This window comes from Chanodichthys erythropterus, chromosome 7 (assembly GCF_024489055.1).
Source record: "Chanodichthys erythropterus isolate Z2021 chromosome 7, ASM2448905v1, whole genome shotgun sequence".
Classification (NCBI taxonomy): Eukaryota; Metazoa; Chordata; class Actinopteri; order Cypriniformes; family Xenocyprididae; genus Chanodichthys; species Chanodichthys erythropterus.
In genome coordinates this window covers 21,085,522-21,099,911 of record NC_090227.1, presented here as the reverse complement: position 1 = coordinate 21,099,911, position 14,390 = coordinate 21,085,522, and the positions used below count along the sequence as shown (strand labels likewise).

Here is a 14,390-nt window from a genome sequence, read left to right as displayed (position 1 = left end):
ATGTTTAATCACACTTTTAAGAAATACGCTAATGTAACGTAATGCTCAAAGACTCGAAGGCTGAGGATTCAAACGCAGTTTTATTGAGAATGTTAATCCACAATCATAATCCAGTGTACAGGCAAAGATTAAAACAAGCACCCAGTCCAAACATACAAGGCTAGGAACTAGGCAAATGGGAAAACCAAAGGCAGGCAGAGAGTCCAAAAAAAAAAAAAAACAGGATACAAGAAACCAGAGAAACGCTCAGAATTGCAGAGTTACACATACCATACTTCGCAGGGAATGGATGAGTGAATCAGGCTTATATAGGCTTATATATAAACAAGGCTGATGAGATTAACAAGGTAATGAGATAATGAGATAACAAGGGGGTGTGGTCCAATGAGTGTCCATGGTAACAAACAAGGGGAACAGAAGCAGGGAAACATGAGGTGAATAAACAACAGAGGAGACACAGGGATGGGCTCGCTCCTCCCTAAATTATATTTAGGAACTTCACTTATACTGTTCTGACCAGCAGGGGTCACCAATATGTGGTTTTCCGAACGCTTCAAAACAGTGAATTATTTTGCGAAGCAATTGGTTCAATTGATTTGAAGCTTTGGAACGCTTAGTTTCTCCCATCACTTCTGCTAACTTCAGTAACAAAGCTGATTTCTACTGCCCACACCTGTTTATACCTGAGAGTGTTGCTCACTGGTGCCCTCTCAGGGTGGGTAATAGAATTACAGAGGATAAATTGCATGTAACTGACATGAGACTGTTACAGGATGTTGCACTCAACAATGGCAGCTGATCTGAACATGTATATATATATATATATATATATATATATATATATATATATATATATATATATATATATATATATGCAGAAAGTTTTCTGTGATGGGTAGGTTTAAGAGAAGGTTTAGGGTTAGGGGTTAGAATATACAGTTTGTATATAGTAAACTAAATGTATATTAAAATAAATACTAAATAATAGATTTTTCATTCATTCTGTCACAAAGTGTCTGTAGATGGTGGAGCTAAATAATATAAAACTATTTATTTTGTGTTTCTCTTCCCATTATTGCTTTTTTAGTGTTTCTCTCTGGATGCAAAAGAATGATGTAGCACTTTGGGGCAAATATGGCCACCAGTAATCCAAAACTTGAAGACAGAATGGCAAAAATCTCCACAGCAACTGCATATTTCCCTGGTGAGCTCACATATGTTGGAACAAATGCAATCCACACAGCACAGAAGATCAACATGCTGAAAGTGATGAACTTTGCTTCATTAAAATTATCTGGAAGATTTCTCGCCAGGAAAGCTAAGAGAAAACTAACTACTGCCAACAGTCCAATGTATCCCAGCAGCATAGAAAAACCAGCCACTGAGCCAATAGCACATTCATATACTATTTTAGAGCGGATATACTGGTTGTTTTTATGGGGTGTTGGAGAGGCAGTAGAGAGCCAGACTGCACATATCACAACTTGAAGGGCAGTTAGGACCAGAACTGTGCATCTTTGTTGAACTGCTCCAAACCATTTCATTGCTCCTTTGCCCTCTGGTTGAGATGACTTAAACACAGCTATTACCACCATAGTCTTGACCAGGATGCAGGAGATACACAGGACAAAGCTTATACCAAACGCAGCATGTCTTAACTGACATGTCCACAACTGTGGCTGACCAATGAACAGTAGCACACACAGGAAACACAGTTTAAGTGACACCAGAAGCAGGAAGCTAAGCTCTGAATTGTTGGCTCGTACTATGGGAGTGTTATGGTGATAGGCAAAGACAATCATCACAAGAGCACAGAAGCAGGTGCCAAGCAGAGATGCAGTGGTCAGAGAGATGCCCAGAGGATCCTCATAGGACAGAAACTCTACTTCTTTGGGGACACATTGATTCCTATCTGGATTGGACCAGAACTCATCTGGACACAACATGCACTCAACAGCATCTATGGGTAATAAAAAAAAAAAAAAAAAAAAAAAAAAAACACAATGTAAGATTTTTAGAGAAAATTAGGTAACACTTTACAATAAGGTGTATTTGTTATAATGTATTAACCAACAAGAACTTACCATGAACAATTCATTAATGTTAGTTAATATTAACACTGTTAAAGAGTTAGATTCTCATGCTTAACATTGCCAAAGTTTCAAAACACGAGTTGGACGTATGACAGAGTATTTCTGTGCCAAATACACTAGTTCCGGTTTCAGACCAGGTTTCAGAGAGTTTTCTTTTAGAGTATGGCCATTTATCACATAATAAAGGGTGGAATTCCATTTATAGACACTTCTCCCTGATAAGCGTGCACACACATCACCAAGAGCAAGAGCACGCCCATCAACATGCTCCGTTCAGGTTACGAAAAGCAGAGAGATTTTTCAACAATGGCTGTGTCCCAATTCAGAGGGTGCACCCTTCGAAGGCCACATTTGAAGGCTACAGATATCATTGAGGTAGTCTCAATTAAGAAAAATAACTGTCAGAATGCAAAGTAAGAAAGAAATTACAGTATTTTACACCTCACAATGAATATCAGACGATTTTATTACAGTTACTTTTCTTAAATAAGACATCCTTAATGACGTATGCAGCCTTCAAAATGCGACCTCCAGAGAATGCAGCTTCTGAAATGAGACACAGCTCTTGTCACCAAAGGATCTGAATTGGTTGTGAGGGAAAGATGACCTTTTTCAGGATTTTACCTATTTCAGGAATAGTACTCTACAGGTACTCAAGATTAACATGAGATTGATAGACACTATGTGTGCTACCTACCCTTTAATAATGTATTAGTAAATGTTGAAACATCAACAAAGATTAATAAATGCTGTAGAAGTGCAGTGCATTATTAGTTCATGTCAACTAATGAAGTTAAATAATGTTAACTAATGAAACTTATTGTAAAGTGTTACCGAAAATTCTATCAAATTATATTCAAATTTTGCCAGCAATCTCCTCGCCTGTTGTATTAGAAATCTCTCCATCTCCGCATGGCAGACAGTCAAAACAGCAGACAGGATGGCCCTTCCTCGTGGCTCGTCTGGTTCCTGGGGGGCAGCTCTCACTGCACACAGACTGTGGGGGCTGAAAGAGACATCATCAGTTATCAGTCATGTTTGTCATCACTTTTACATAATAACAAGCTTGGCTTTTACATTATTTTATTCTCATTTGTCTCATCTTAGCTTTGAATAATATTTAGACTTTATATCTGAAAAAATTATGACATTTAACATTCAATGTTAATTACTTTTTTTGTCTCAGAGTTCCAGTAAAATGCATCCTCATCCAGTGTAAGCATCATCCCTGATGCTGCCCCTTCATTTACTACACCGACCTTGTGGACCCTTATTGACCCTTCAGAGCTCGGCTGCCAGTTCAACACATCATAGATGGCCAGAGCATCTCCATTTTTATCAAATGACACATGATCCCCAAATCCTGTGGTGAAGTTCACTTTTTGTAGGTAGTGAACCAGCTGTACAGTTTGTATATAGGACAGGTGTTATATTTTTATCTGACATTTGAATTAACATAGAGCCCATATTTTGCTTGTCCACATTCAGCTCATCTATATGTCTAGAGAAAATTACCTGCCAGGGTTTCAGATTTGTTGTGTCAGCACAACTGTTCCCACTGAATGGTCCTCTGCCCTCTTCACACTGCATCAGGTTATGAAGTGCATGTGCCAAGGCATAAACTGCTTTATACACATTATAAGATGCTCTCAACCCTGAAACATCAGTGTATGGTGAGTTTATCGTGCTCAGATCCTCCTGCCCTGTACAGACCTTTTTCACTTGCTCTCCTTCTGTCTCTTTATCCCCAGTTTCAAAACTGCACCCAAACATGTTCTCCCAGAAGATCCTCACTATAATATTTCTTTGATCATTGTTGGGACGAAGATGTAACAGAAAGTCATGAAGCCCCTCAATCTCCCCACGTCTGATGGCAATGCCCAGTGTGCCCCCCAGAAAGGGCAGGAAACGTGGTGTGTTAAACACAGTTGAAGTGGCCCAAGCTTCACTTGCAATCCATTGCCTGCCTGTCATGTTCTGCAACATAGCTTCGTTCATCAAAGGTATCAGTAAAGATGGATCAGAAAAAACAACCACTACTCTAGCTGTAGAGGTGTGAATCACTCCTGTTATACGTTGATTATCTCGGGGGTTATTATCATAGGGCAGTATTTCAGAAAAAGCAACACAATGTCCAAACCGCTGCATTTCCTGATGGAAGGACTGAGCAGCGTAGATACCATAGTCATCATCACTGTAGAGAAGACCAACCCAGGTCCATCCAAAATGTCTCAAAATCTGAACCATAGCCCGCACCTGGAAGGCATCACTGGGGATTGTTCTGAAGAAAGATGGGTACTTTTTCCTGTCACTCAAACAGGAGCAGGTGGCATAGTAGCTAATCTAATTAGAAATGAGGAGCAGAGACAAGAGACAGAGAAAGATGAACAAATGTTATCAGTTCTAAAGCTATTGTATTGTATTGTATTTAAATTTTTTTTTTTTTTTTTTTGTGAAGCAGGTTTGTGATATTTGCACAAAGTTCTATTATGAATGAAAACATGACATATTAGATAATCAAATATTAAAGTCTAAAAAGATGTTTTAACTATCATACCATAGGCAGACGAAACAGCCCCAGGACACTGGAAATTGCAATAGAATGAGTCGAACCTGGATCACCTATGATTCCAATCACTGGTGGTGGGCCTTTACAATTGAGGTCAGAGAAGGTCTCCTCTGTCCCACTAACCAGAGCTGTGGCACCACGGAATGCTACTTCAAGCCTTAAACAGTTGTCGTAGATCTGGTAACCAAGTGTGATATTTGGCAGCAGGTGGGGATTGTTATTAATCTCATTAATCGCAAAAACCATTGTTAGTGCTTGCTGGAAGCTTGTCATATAGAAGCTAAAGAAGACAACATAAATTAAATTGTGATTAACTTAGTAATACTAACTGTAAAAATAAAATAATAAGAGATTAACTGAATTTCATAACACAATAGTTTCAAATTTAATTACACTTTGTATCATATATATATATATATATATATATATATATATATATATATATATATATATATATATATGATACAAAGTGTAATTAAATTTGAAACTATTGTGTTATGAAATTCAGTTAATCTCTTATTATTTTATTTTTCACAATTTTTACAATTCACAATTTTTATATATATATATATATATATATATATATATATATATATATATATATATATTACATATATATATATATATATAAGACTAAATTATCATTGAAAAGTTACAATGTATAAATATATATGCAGTCACAAAAAAAAATATTGTCTTAAGTTTTCTTCAGGTGTTAGTCCAGACTCACTGCTCACAATGTGGTAGTTTTGGCTCTGTTCTGAAGCTCAGCTCAGGGAATACTTTGATGAATCTCTGAACCTCAAACAGACCACCAATGAGAAGGTCTCCATCCTGGAACATCCCCTTCAATGTAAAGTGTCCCTGGAGCTGACAGGAACCTGAACTGACCATCAAAGCTACACAGATATAGTTACAAGACAGTAACAAGAAAATATACAGAATTACCCACATCCCTCTCTTCTTATGAGTCTATGTTACTCTTTAGTCAGCTGGCTGATTTATATAAAGATTTTGTGTGGTGCTTTTTTTTTTTTTAATAGCAGGTGGTGCCACTTCCCTCTCTGGAAATGAGGACGTCATTTTTGTATTTTGGAACCCTCCACTTCCACCAAGTACAACAATTATTATAAAACAAAGAATTAACAATATTTTAATATATTTCCAACATTTAAATTTGTACTAATAATTATTATTGTAATGTATTTTATTTTATAAGGCCTGCTTTAAACTGAAACATCACAAATTTTTCAGATCACATCTCCCCCTTTTGGGACTTACTTAAGTCCCACCTTCATTGTTTTTATCCAGAGATCAGTTTCACAATTCAGTCTCCTCTGTTATTACAACATAGTGACTAAAATAAGTCACCCACTCTCATTAAAGGTGCTACAGAGGATGTTTTGTTTTATACATTTTTGCAATATTACTTAAAAATGTCTTTACTAACTAATAAAAAACTATTTATTAGATGCACTAAAATGAATAATATTAATATACATCATCTGTGCATGAGGTAGGGCCTTAAAAACATCAGCCTATCGTTTACGTGATCATCGTGTAAACGATTAGCCCTCTGGCTTGTCAATCACTGCCATTGTGTTCCTTGTGAGAGACGTGCGCACTCCAGTAACTTTCCACGGGCGCCGCATGCAATTTTTTTGTCAGGAGTAACAACTGCAGATTATGAGTTACCTGCGGTGAGTCCGAAATAATGAATCCACTAACACGACACAGCGAATGCTGGTGGTAAACGCACTCATGCACTCATTTCAAAAACTCACTAACAATCTTTGGTTCCCTTTTGTGGGAACTATCGACGCTACATCGAGTGATGTGATGGGAACCCTCTGTATTTTGTGTTCGTGAAGAACAAAGCACGCTAGCTTCTGTTGTCTTCAGCAAGCGCTATCTGTATCTTGTCTGTTTTATTTACTGTTGTATTGTCTATACACACTGTGGTCTTTTCGTCTGAGGACAAGAGTTTCCAAGCACAATAAGACACGCATATATATATATATATATATATATATATATATATATATATAAAATGGCAGAAAAGTGTACTCCTCCCTGCCCATGTTTCATTGTGACGGGAGATACACACGAGATGTGCGTGAAATGCCTGGGGGTTGAGCAGTGTCTCTCCTTTGGTGGCGGAAGCACGCGTAGCGGTTTCTTCCCCCCAAAGGGAGACACCGATGCTCAACATATCTTGAATGAATGAATGAATGAATGAATGAGGCATTTATATAGCTCTTTCATATGTACTACTGTACACCCAAAGCACTTTACAATCATATCAGGGGTCTCTCCTCATTCACCACCAGTGTGCAGCATCCACTTGGATGATGTGACGGCAGCCACAGTACAACGGCGCCAGTGCGCTCACCACACACCTCCGAGGAGGTTGATGTGGAGAGCGTCGATGAGGAACCGCCATCCTCATCCCCTGCATATGAGGAGCTATTAGAGATAGTGACCAGGGCAGTATAAAAGATAAATATTGACTGGCCCGTGGAGAAAGCTGAAAGTAAAACCAAAAGCAAATTAGATGATAGGTTTCTTCCAGCGCAGTCACTACCTCAGCGTCGGGGTCTGCCGTTTTTTCCCAACCTCCACACCGAGGTGTCGAGGTCGTGGAAGAGACCAGTTCAGTATAGATTTTATAGCCCACAAACATCATTATACAGCAATATAGTTGGGCTGAAACATCATGGCTATGGGGCGATGCCTCGGGTTGAAGAGACGCTTGCGAGCCATCTATCGCCCGAGTCTGCATCGTCCCCTGAGACTTCGACTCTGCAGCCGCCTGACCTGCCGCCCAATAAGCATTGCCCACCAAGCTAGAGGTTGTCTTTAGGGGCTTGGTGGGCAATGCTTATTGGGCGGCAGGTCAGGCGGCTGCATGCCTTCACACAATGTCAATCCTACAGGCATATCAAGCCGACCTGCTAGGGGAAATTGATGAGAGTGTAGAAGCGTCCTTTGAAGCGTTGCACAAGCTAAGAAAGGCAACAGATCTAGCTCTATGGGCCACCAAGGAGATGGCCAAATCCATCGGCCGCTCTATGGCAGCCCTGGTGGCCACGGAGAGACACCTATGGCTTAATCTCTCTGACATCAAGGAGAGATATAAAAATATGCTTATGGACTCCTAATGGCCTGTTCGGCGAGGCGATGTCAACTGTCATTGACAGGTTTCAGGAGACACGGAAACAAACAGCGGCATTCTCCAAAAACATTCCCCGCCGCTCTCATCCCCCCGAGGCTGCTGGGCGGGAGCAGCCTCGGCCGACAGCCAGCTCCTCAGCCCACAGGGTGCAACAGAAGGCCAGTGTCGCCTCCCGCACTCCCCCACGAAGATCTTGGGGACCGGGACGGGCGGCACAGGAGAAGCCTTCCGGAGGTAGGACGGATCTGAGGACCGTCATTATCTCCCGGAAGGCTTCAGAGAAGAAGTCCTGACATTTGTAGTGCAGGATCTCTCGAGGGCAGCCCCCTCCGGGAGGATTCGGATATCGGATCCTTTCCGGTGCCCTCAGGGGACCGTACTGTCAACCCTGCCACCCAGTGTGCGTCAGGACACAGCAGTCTCCGCGATACTCCGAGGAAGGTCTGTCAGCACGTAATTCGTTTGTCTGCCGGTGTGCCGCGTCAAATAGACGAGCCAAGTGCTCAAAAAACACCAGAGACCAGTCTCGAGAGGCTGGTTCCCTTAGTAGAATATTTGGAAGAATGGAAAAGTCTCCCAAATATTTTGAAGTGGGTGCTGCTCGTGATAGAACAGGGTTACAGAATTCAGTTTGGTTCTCGTCTGCCCAAGTTCAAAGGGGTGCTTTCCACAGTGGTACCCCCAGAGCAGTCTCTGGTGATGGAACAGGAGGTTACGACGCTTTTGCAAAAATGGGCTATAGAAAGGGTTCCCCCTCCCAGCAAAATGTCGGGCTTTTACAGCCTTTACTTCATTGTTCCAAAGAAGGATGGAGGGTTGCGTCCGATCATAGATTTACGTGTACTAAATCGATCTGTAAGAATGTTGAAGTTCAAAATGCTTACACTCAGATAGATCATTCCTCAGATCAGGTCCAAGGACTGGTTTGTAGCGATAGATCTGAAAGACGCATACTTCCATGTATCCATCCATCCAAGTTCCTCAGGTTTGCTTTCGGGGGCGAAGTCAGGTTGCAAACTATCTAAGAGTAACCTGGGATTCCACCACGATGCAGGCGCAGTTGTCCCCTGCTTGTGTGAGTTCCATTCTCGGGGCCGTGAATGGGGTGAAGTTAGGCCAGTCACTCACTGTAAAACAGTTTCAGAGACTGTTGGGTCTGATGGCAGCCGCGTCCAACGTTATTACTTTTGGCCTTCTGCACATGAGACGCTTACAGTGGTGCCTCAGGACCAAGGGGTTTTCTCCGAGGGGAAATCCTTTTCGCATTATTAAAGTCACGCGGTGATGCCTTCGTGCTCTGGTCATGTGGAAGAAGCCTTGGTTTCTGTCCCAGGGTCCCGTGCTGGGGATTTCTCGTCGTTGCGTAATGCTTACGACAGATGCTTCTCTCACGGGCTGGGGGGCGATCATGAGTGGTCGCTCGGCTCAGGGTCTTTGGGAGGACCATCAGCTCTCCTGGCACATAAATCGGATGGAGATGATGGCGGTGTTTCTTGCTCTGAAACACTTCCTCCCAGACCTGAGAGATCACCATGTGTTGGTCCGTACGGACAACACTGCGGTGGTCTCATACATCAACCATCAGGGGGGTTTGCGGTCTCGCCTATTATCCAAGTTGGCCAGTCGCATCCTCCTCTGGTTCCAGGGAAAGCTCCTTTCGCTGAAAGCAGCTTATATCCCTGGGCAGTTGAATGGTGGGGCGGACGCTCTGTCGAGGCAGAGCGCGAGACCGGGGGAATGGAAACTCCACACCGAGGTGGTGGAGTTAATATGGAAAACTTTCGGTCGAGCTCAAGTCGATCTATTTGCCACAGAGGAGTCATCTCAGTGCCCTCTGTGGTATTCCCTGCAGCACCCAGCACCTCTAGGGCTGGATGCTATGCCACAGACGTGGCTGAGGTTGCGCCTGTATGCATTTCCCCCAGTCGCACTGCTCCCGGGAGTTCTGGAGAAGGTTTGCCAGGAGAACGTCGACCTTATATTGGTGGCCCCTTACTGGCCGACCAGAATATGGTTTTCAGACATAATGTCACTACTTCACGGCTCTTCTTTGGAGCTTCCTCTCAGAAAGGATCTATTGTCTCAAGCGGGCGGCACGATTCTCCATCCCCGTCCAGAAATGTGGAAACTGTGGGCCTGGCCTCTGAGGCGGCAAGGCTCATAGAATCTGGTCTCCCAACCGAGGTTGTGGAGACCATCCTTCACTCCAGAGCTCCCTCCACGAGGAAGCTGTATTCTTACAAATGGAAGTTGTTCACTACATGGTGCGAACAACATAATTTGGACCCTGTCCAGTCTCCTATCAGCTACGTGCTACAGTTCCTTCAAGAAAAGTTTTCGGAACGTTTAACTCCTTCAACACTGAAGGTTTATATTGCAGCCATTTCGGCTTATCATAACCCTGTACGGGGCTCCTTGGTGGGCCGAGACCCCCTGGTTATACACTTCTTCCGTGGCGCACTCAGCTTTAGACCTGCGGTGCGCACAAAAACCCTGACCTGGGATCTAACTATTGTGCTCCAAGGGTTAGCCGAGGCTCCCTTTGAGCCAATAGAAGAAGTGTCAGAGAAGTTCCTTACACTAAAAACCATCCTTTTGTTAGCTGTTTCATCCTTAAAGAGGGTCTGTGATTTACAAGCGCTGTCAGCTCCATCATGTTTAGAATTTGTGCCTGGTATGATTAAGGCCTTTCTACACACCAGACCGGGCTATGTCCCAAAAGTACCAACGAGGGTCCCAGGTCCCATTACTTGAGGCGTTCTGCCCGCCTCCATTCACAAATTCAGATCAGGAAAGGAAGAATCTGCTTTGCCCTGTGAGGGCACTGGATGCGTATGTCCACAGAGCTGCCCTGTGGAGGAAAACAGACCAGTTGTTTGTGTGTTATGGGTCCCCTAAGAGAGGGAGCCCAGCATCTAAGCAGAGGATGAGTAAGTGGGTGGTCGAGGCCATCTCACTCGCATATAAAACAGTGGGGCGCCCATGTCCCTTAATTGTGCGCGCTCATTCCACGAGGTATGGCGGCATCTAAAGCTCTTTTATCAGGAGTTTCTCTGGATGACATATGTGGTGCGGCTGGATGGTCATCCCAGCACACCTTCATCAGATTTTATAATTTTAATTTAAGTGTTACTCCGGGTGCCAGAGTTCTACAAGATAACAGCCAGGCACTTGAAAACATAGTTGGGACAGCGTTCCCATCACGTCATTTGACGTAGCGTCGATAGTTCCCACGAAAGGGAACATCTCGGGTTACAAGTGTAACCCCTGTTCCCTGAGTAAGGGAACGAGATGCTACGTCACGTTGCCGTACCTCCTACATACCTGGAGCGCTTGCTTCAGACATATTACAGAAGCTAGCGTGCTTTTTTCTGGGTATGCTTTATAGCTTCCTGGTCCGTCACGTTACCCGCCTCTGACGTCATGTCTTTCTCATTGGTTGGGTTCCCATCACGTCATTCGACGTAGCGTCTCGTTCCCTTACTCAGGGAACCGGGGTTACACTTGTAACCAGAGACGTTTCTCAGTCATTGAAACCATCCTCTGTAGCACCTATAACAATGACCAGATTATGTAACTGCATTTTTCAGAACCAAAGATTTCAGAACCAAACGTCTCCATTCGTGTTTGATTAAGAATGGAGTAAAAGATTCTGAAATATATAATCATGATCTTGCAGTTGGTTCAGCCTTGCCTGTGGATGTCACAGTTATAAATAAAAAAAGAAAAAAAAAGAAAAGAAACATTCATTATAATGTCAAAAAATTATTTCATGACACAACTTTACATGTCTTCATTATCCCATGTCTCTGGTCTTTCCTTCTCACTTTCTACTTCTACTTTTCCATTTGTTGGCCCACATCTGTTCCAAAGTGTTTTGAGCATCTCGTCAGCTGTCCCCTCAATCATTCAGTCTTCATCAGGGTACCTCTTTGCAAGGTACATTACTAGCACAACATTAATCCCTCAGTTCATGTTGTGGGGTTGCTGAAGCTGCTTGGTGTATTTTGAGAGATGTGGAGCCAGGTGTCACTCTGCAACCATTTTGCTGATTAATCCAAGATCCTTCCTTGAGATCACAACTGCAGAGTTTTTTGTTCATTTCATTTATATATAAAGCACAAATAAACACAACAAAAGTTGACCACTGTGCTGTACATAAAACAAATGACAGCAGTAGTAAAAATACATCACTAAATTTAAGAAAACAAGAGTTAGAATGAATGAAATGCAAGACTAAGAAGATAAGACTGTAACTTCGATTTAAAATCATATACAGATTGTTCCATAACTTGGGACCGGCCACTGCAAACGCACGGTCACCTCTCAACTTCAATTTTGATCTTGGATAAGACTGAGTGCAGAGTAATACTGTCTGAGGATCGCAAGCATGCAATTGACGTATTCTCGTTTAAAAGGTCTGACAAATAGGAAGGTGCCAGACCATTTAAAGACTTAAAAACAAACAGCAAAATCTTAAATTCAACGCTATAACGAACTGGCAACCAATGAAGGGAAACAAAAATCTGAGTAATGTGTTCTCATTTACGAACCCCAGTTAAAAACATAGTTTCAGCATTTTGGACCATCTGAAGCTGTGACATGGAGGATTGGGTAATCCAACATACAATGAGTTACAGTAGTCCACTCGAGATAAAACAAATGCATGTGTGACTCTTTCTAAACTTTTTGTTAGTGATATTAAGCATGCTCATTTGTTCAACTAACCAGTTGTCCTTCTTGGTGTGACCTGTGTAAATTTAATGTGGGATGAGGGCTGTCCTGGCCCTTTTGGGGCTTTCATGCATCCATTGCTATCAATACAATAATAACTGTAATAGTAAAAGCAGACTTTTTATTTCATTAAAAAAAAAAACATAATAATAATAATAAACAGTTCTTGCCATCCACAAATCGACACCTTTTAATTATATATTTCAATGACTTTAGTCAAAATTGAGTTATCCACATATTCTTATTCTGTGATTTACATCGTGTTTTGTTAAGTTTTAGAAAACAAAATGGTTCAATCCCCAGGTGAAAAAGACATGGTATTAAATGTCTTTAAAACGTACTTAATTCTGTAAAACCCAAATATATAGAAAAAAAATTAGCAATTTTTTTTTTGACCTCTCAGATATTGTTTTAGGAGGCCTCTGATGTAGAAATGAAAGATTTTTTTTTTTTAATAACATTTTAGTAAGCTTTTAGGGAAATTTTGTAATATTGCAACGTTGGGCCTAGTTAGGAGCATAATTTCTGTATTTGTACTCACTTTGTCTGAACAGATATACAGAGCATTTAAGCATTCATTGCAGGGTTGATTGCTTACTTAGCCCCATAACAGTATATATCATGAGTAAGCATTTATTAATAAAATTATTGAAAAAAAATCAATATTCACTATCACTTTCAGTGTGGTGAATTCTGTGTTTTGCAGTGATAGTCCCTAAGACAGTTATTTTCATCTGAGAAGCACAGGCGAACATTGCACTTGCTACACAGTGTTTCCCTTTTCCCCCCATACACAGTACGTATGGGGGGAAAAGTCTCCCTTTTTCCCCGCTACTGAAGCCTTTTCAATAACGTAGTGTAACTGCACCGTCATTGGTTCACTCATAGACAAGTTGTTGTACCAATGGCGGCGCGGCTCAGCTGCGCGGCCTATGGAAAGAGAGCACGCGAACATTCCCGCCAAAAGGGGCGGGGTAATGTGCTATATAAGCGAGCGTTTCGCCATAGGCCATCAGTCCTTTCTCCTTCACCGACGACTACACTTCACTTGGCTGATCCTCGCCGAAGGCTGCTCACCCGGAAAGAAGCTCGCCGCCTGAGAAGACACTCCGCCGGCATTGAAAAGGCCCTGCAGCAGACATAGCCGACTCGCCGGATCCCCGCAGCGCCCGCGCCCTCGCCGACTGCCGCCTTCTCAGTGGGTCTCCTGCCGCCATCCAGTGCGCCCTTATTAGCGTCCTCCCGCGGTTATATTAACCTCTTCCAGAGCATCTTTCCAGTGGTTTTCATTGCTTTGAGCACCGCCCCTCACCGTTAGAGCCTCCCAATCGCCGTTTTCACGGCGCACAGCATTTCTAAATGCCACACCACTCTTGTGGTATGTGAAGAGCCCCTCTGCACGAAGGAGACGGGCACGACGATGCGTTGGATGTCTGGGCAAGTCCCACGCGGATGACGCACTCATCGGCGGCTCATGCCCACACTGCGTGTGCATAAGTCTCGCGTCTCTGCGCTCGCGGGCCGCCTTCTTCAAGCAAGAAGACCCCGCCGCTTGAGCCCTCCCGTCCCCCTCTCCTGTGAGGAAGAGACCGCGGGGCAGAGCGGTTCAGCGCACGGAGATGGGCGAGCCCACGCCGGCTCAGCATCCGCATGCCTCACCCTCTCCCAACAGAGAGCAATCCCCCGTTTTGTTCTCCCGCCCTGACCAGCGTCCCTCAGCAGATGCGAGTGACCTTGTCTCATTTGGTGGATGCGACGAAGAGCCTCTCTTCGACTCCATGTCTATGGCAGCCTCTGAGCCAGAAGCCTGGTTTGGCGA

General features: G+C 43.0%; 1 protein-coding gene across 2 annotated transcripts; it reads right to left on the bottom strand.

Annotated features, from left to right (window-relative positions):
• Positions 1-1,046: 1,046 nt before the first annotated feature.
• Positions 1,047-5,616, bottom strand: LOC137022684 (extracellular calcium-sensing receptor-like). Of its 2 annotated transcripts, none has more exons than XM_067389118.1 (6): positions 5,393-5,616; positions 4,651-4,942; positions 3,609-4,436; positions 3,266-3,493; positions 2,976-3,099; positions 1,047-1,960 (listed from the first exon to the last, which is right to left on the bottom strand). In XM_067389118.1, the coding sequence occupies exons 1-6, from the start codon at positions 5,614-5,616 to the stop codon at positions 1,047-1,049; spliced, it is 2,610 nt and encodes an 869-aa protein (XP_067245219.1). The 2 variants fall into 2 exon arrangements, with proteins under 2 accessions (XP_067245219.1, XP_067245220.1); XM_067389119.1 differs by having other exon boundaries at positions 2,976-3,090; positions 5,393-5,505.
• Between the last annotated feature and the right edge of the window lie 8,774 nt (positions 5,617-14,390).

Bases quoted from the DNA above. Each gene is read 5' to 3' on its own strand.
- LOC137022684 (XM_067389118.1), bottom strand. From the start codon at position 5,616: ATGTGGGTAATTCTGTATATTTTCTTGTTACTGTCTTGTAACTATATC. The intron at 4,943-5,392 runs GTGAGTCTGGAC...TGTCTTCTTTAG, and splicing joins AAACTACCACATTGTGAGCA to CTTCTATATGACAAGCTTCC. The intron at 3,100-3,265 runs GTAATTAACATT...TGTCTCTTTCAG, and splicing joins GGAACTCTGAGACAAAAAAA to CCCCCACAGTCTGTGTGCAG.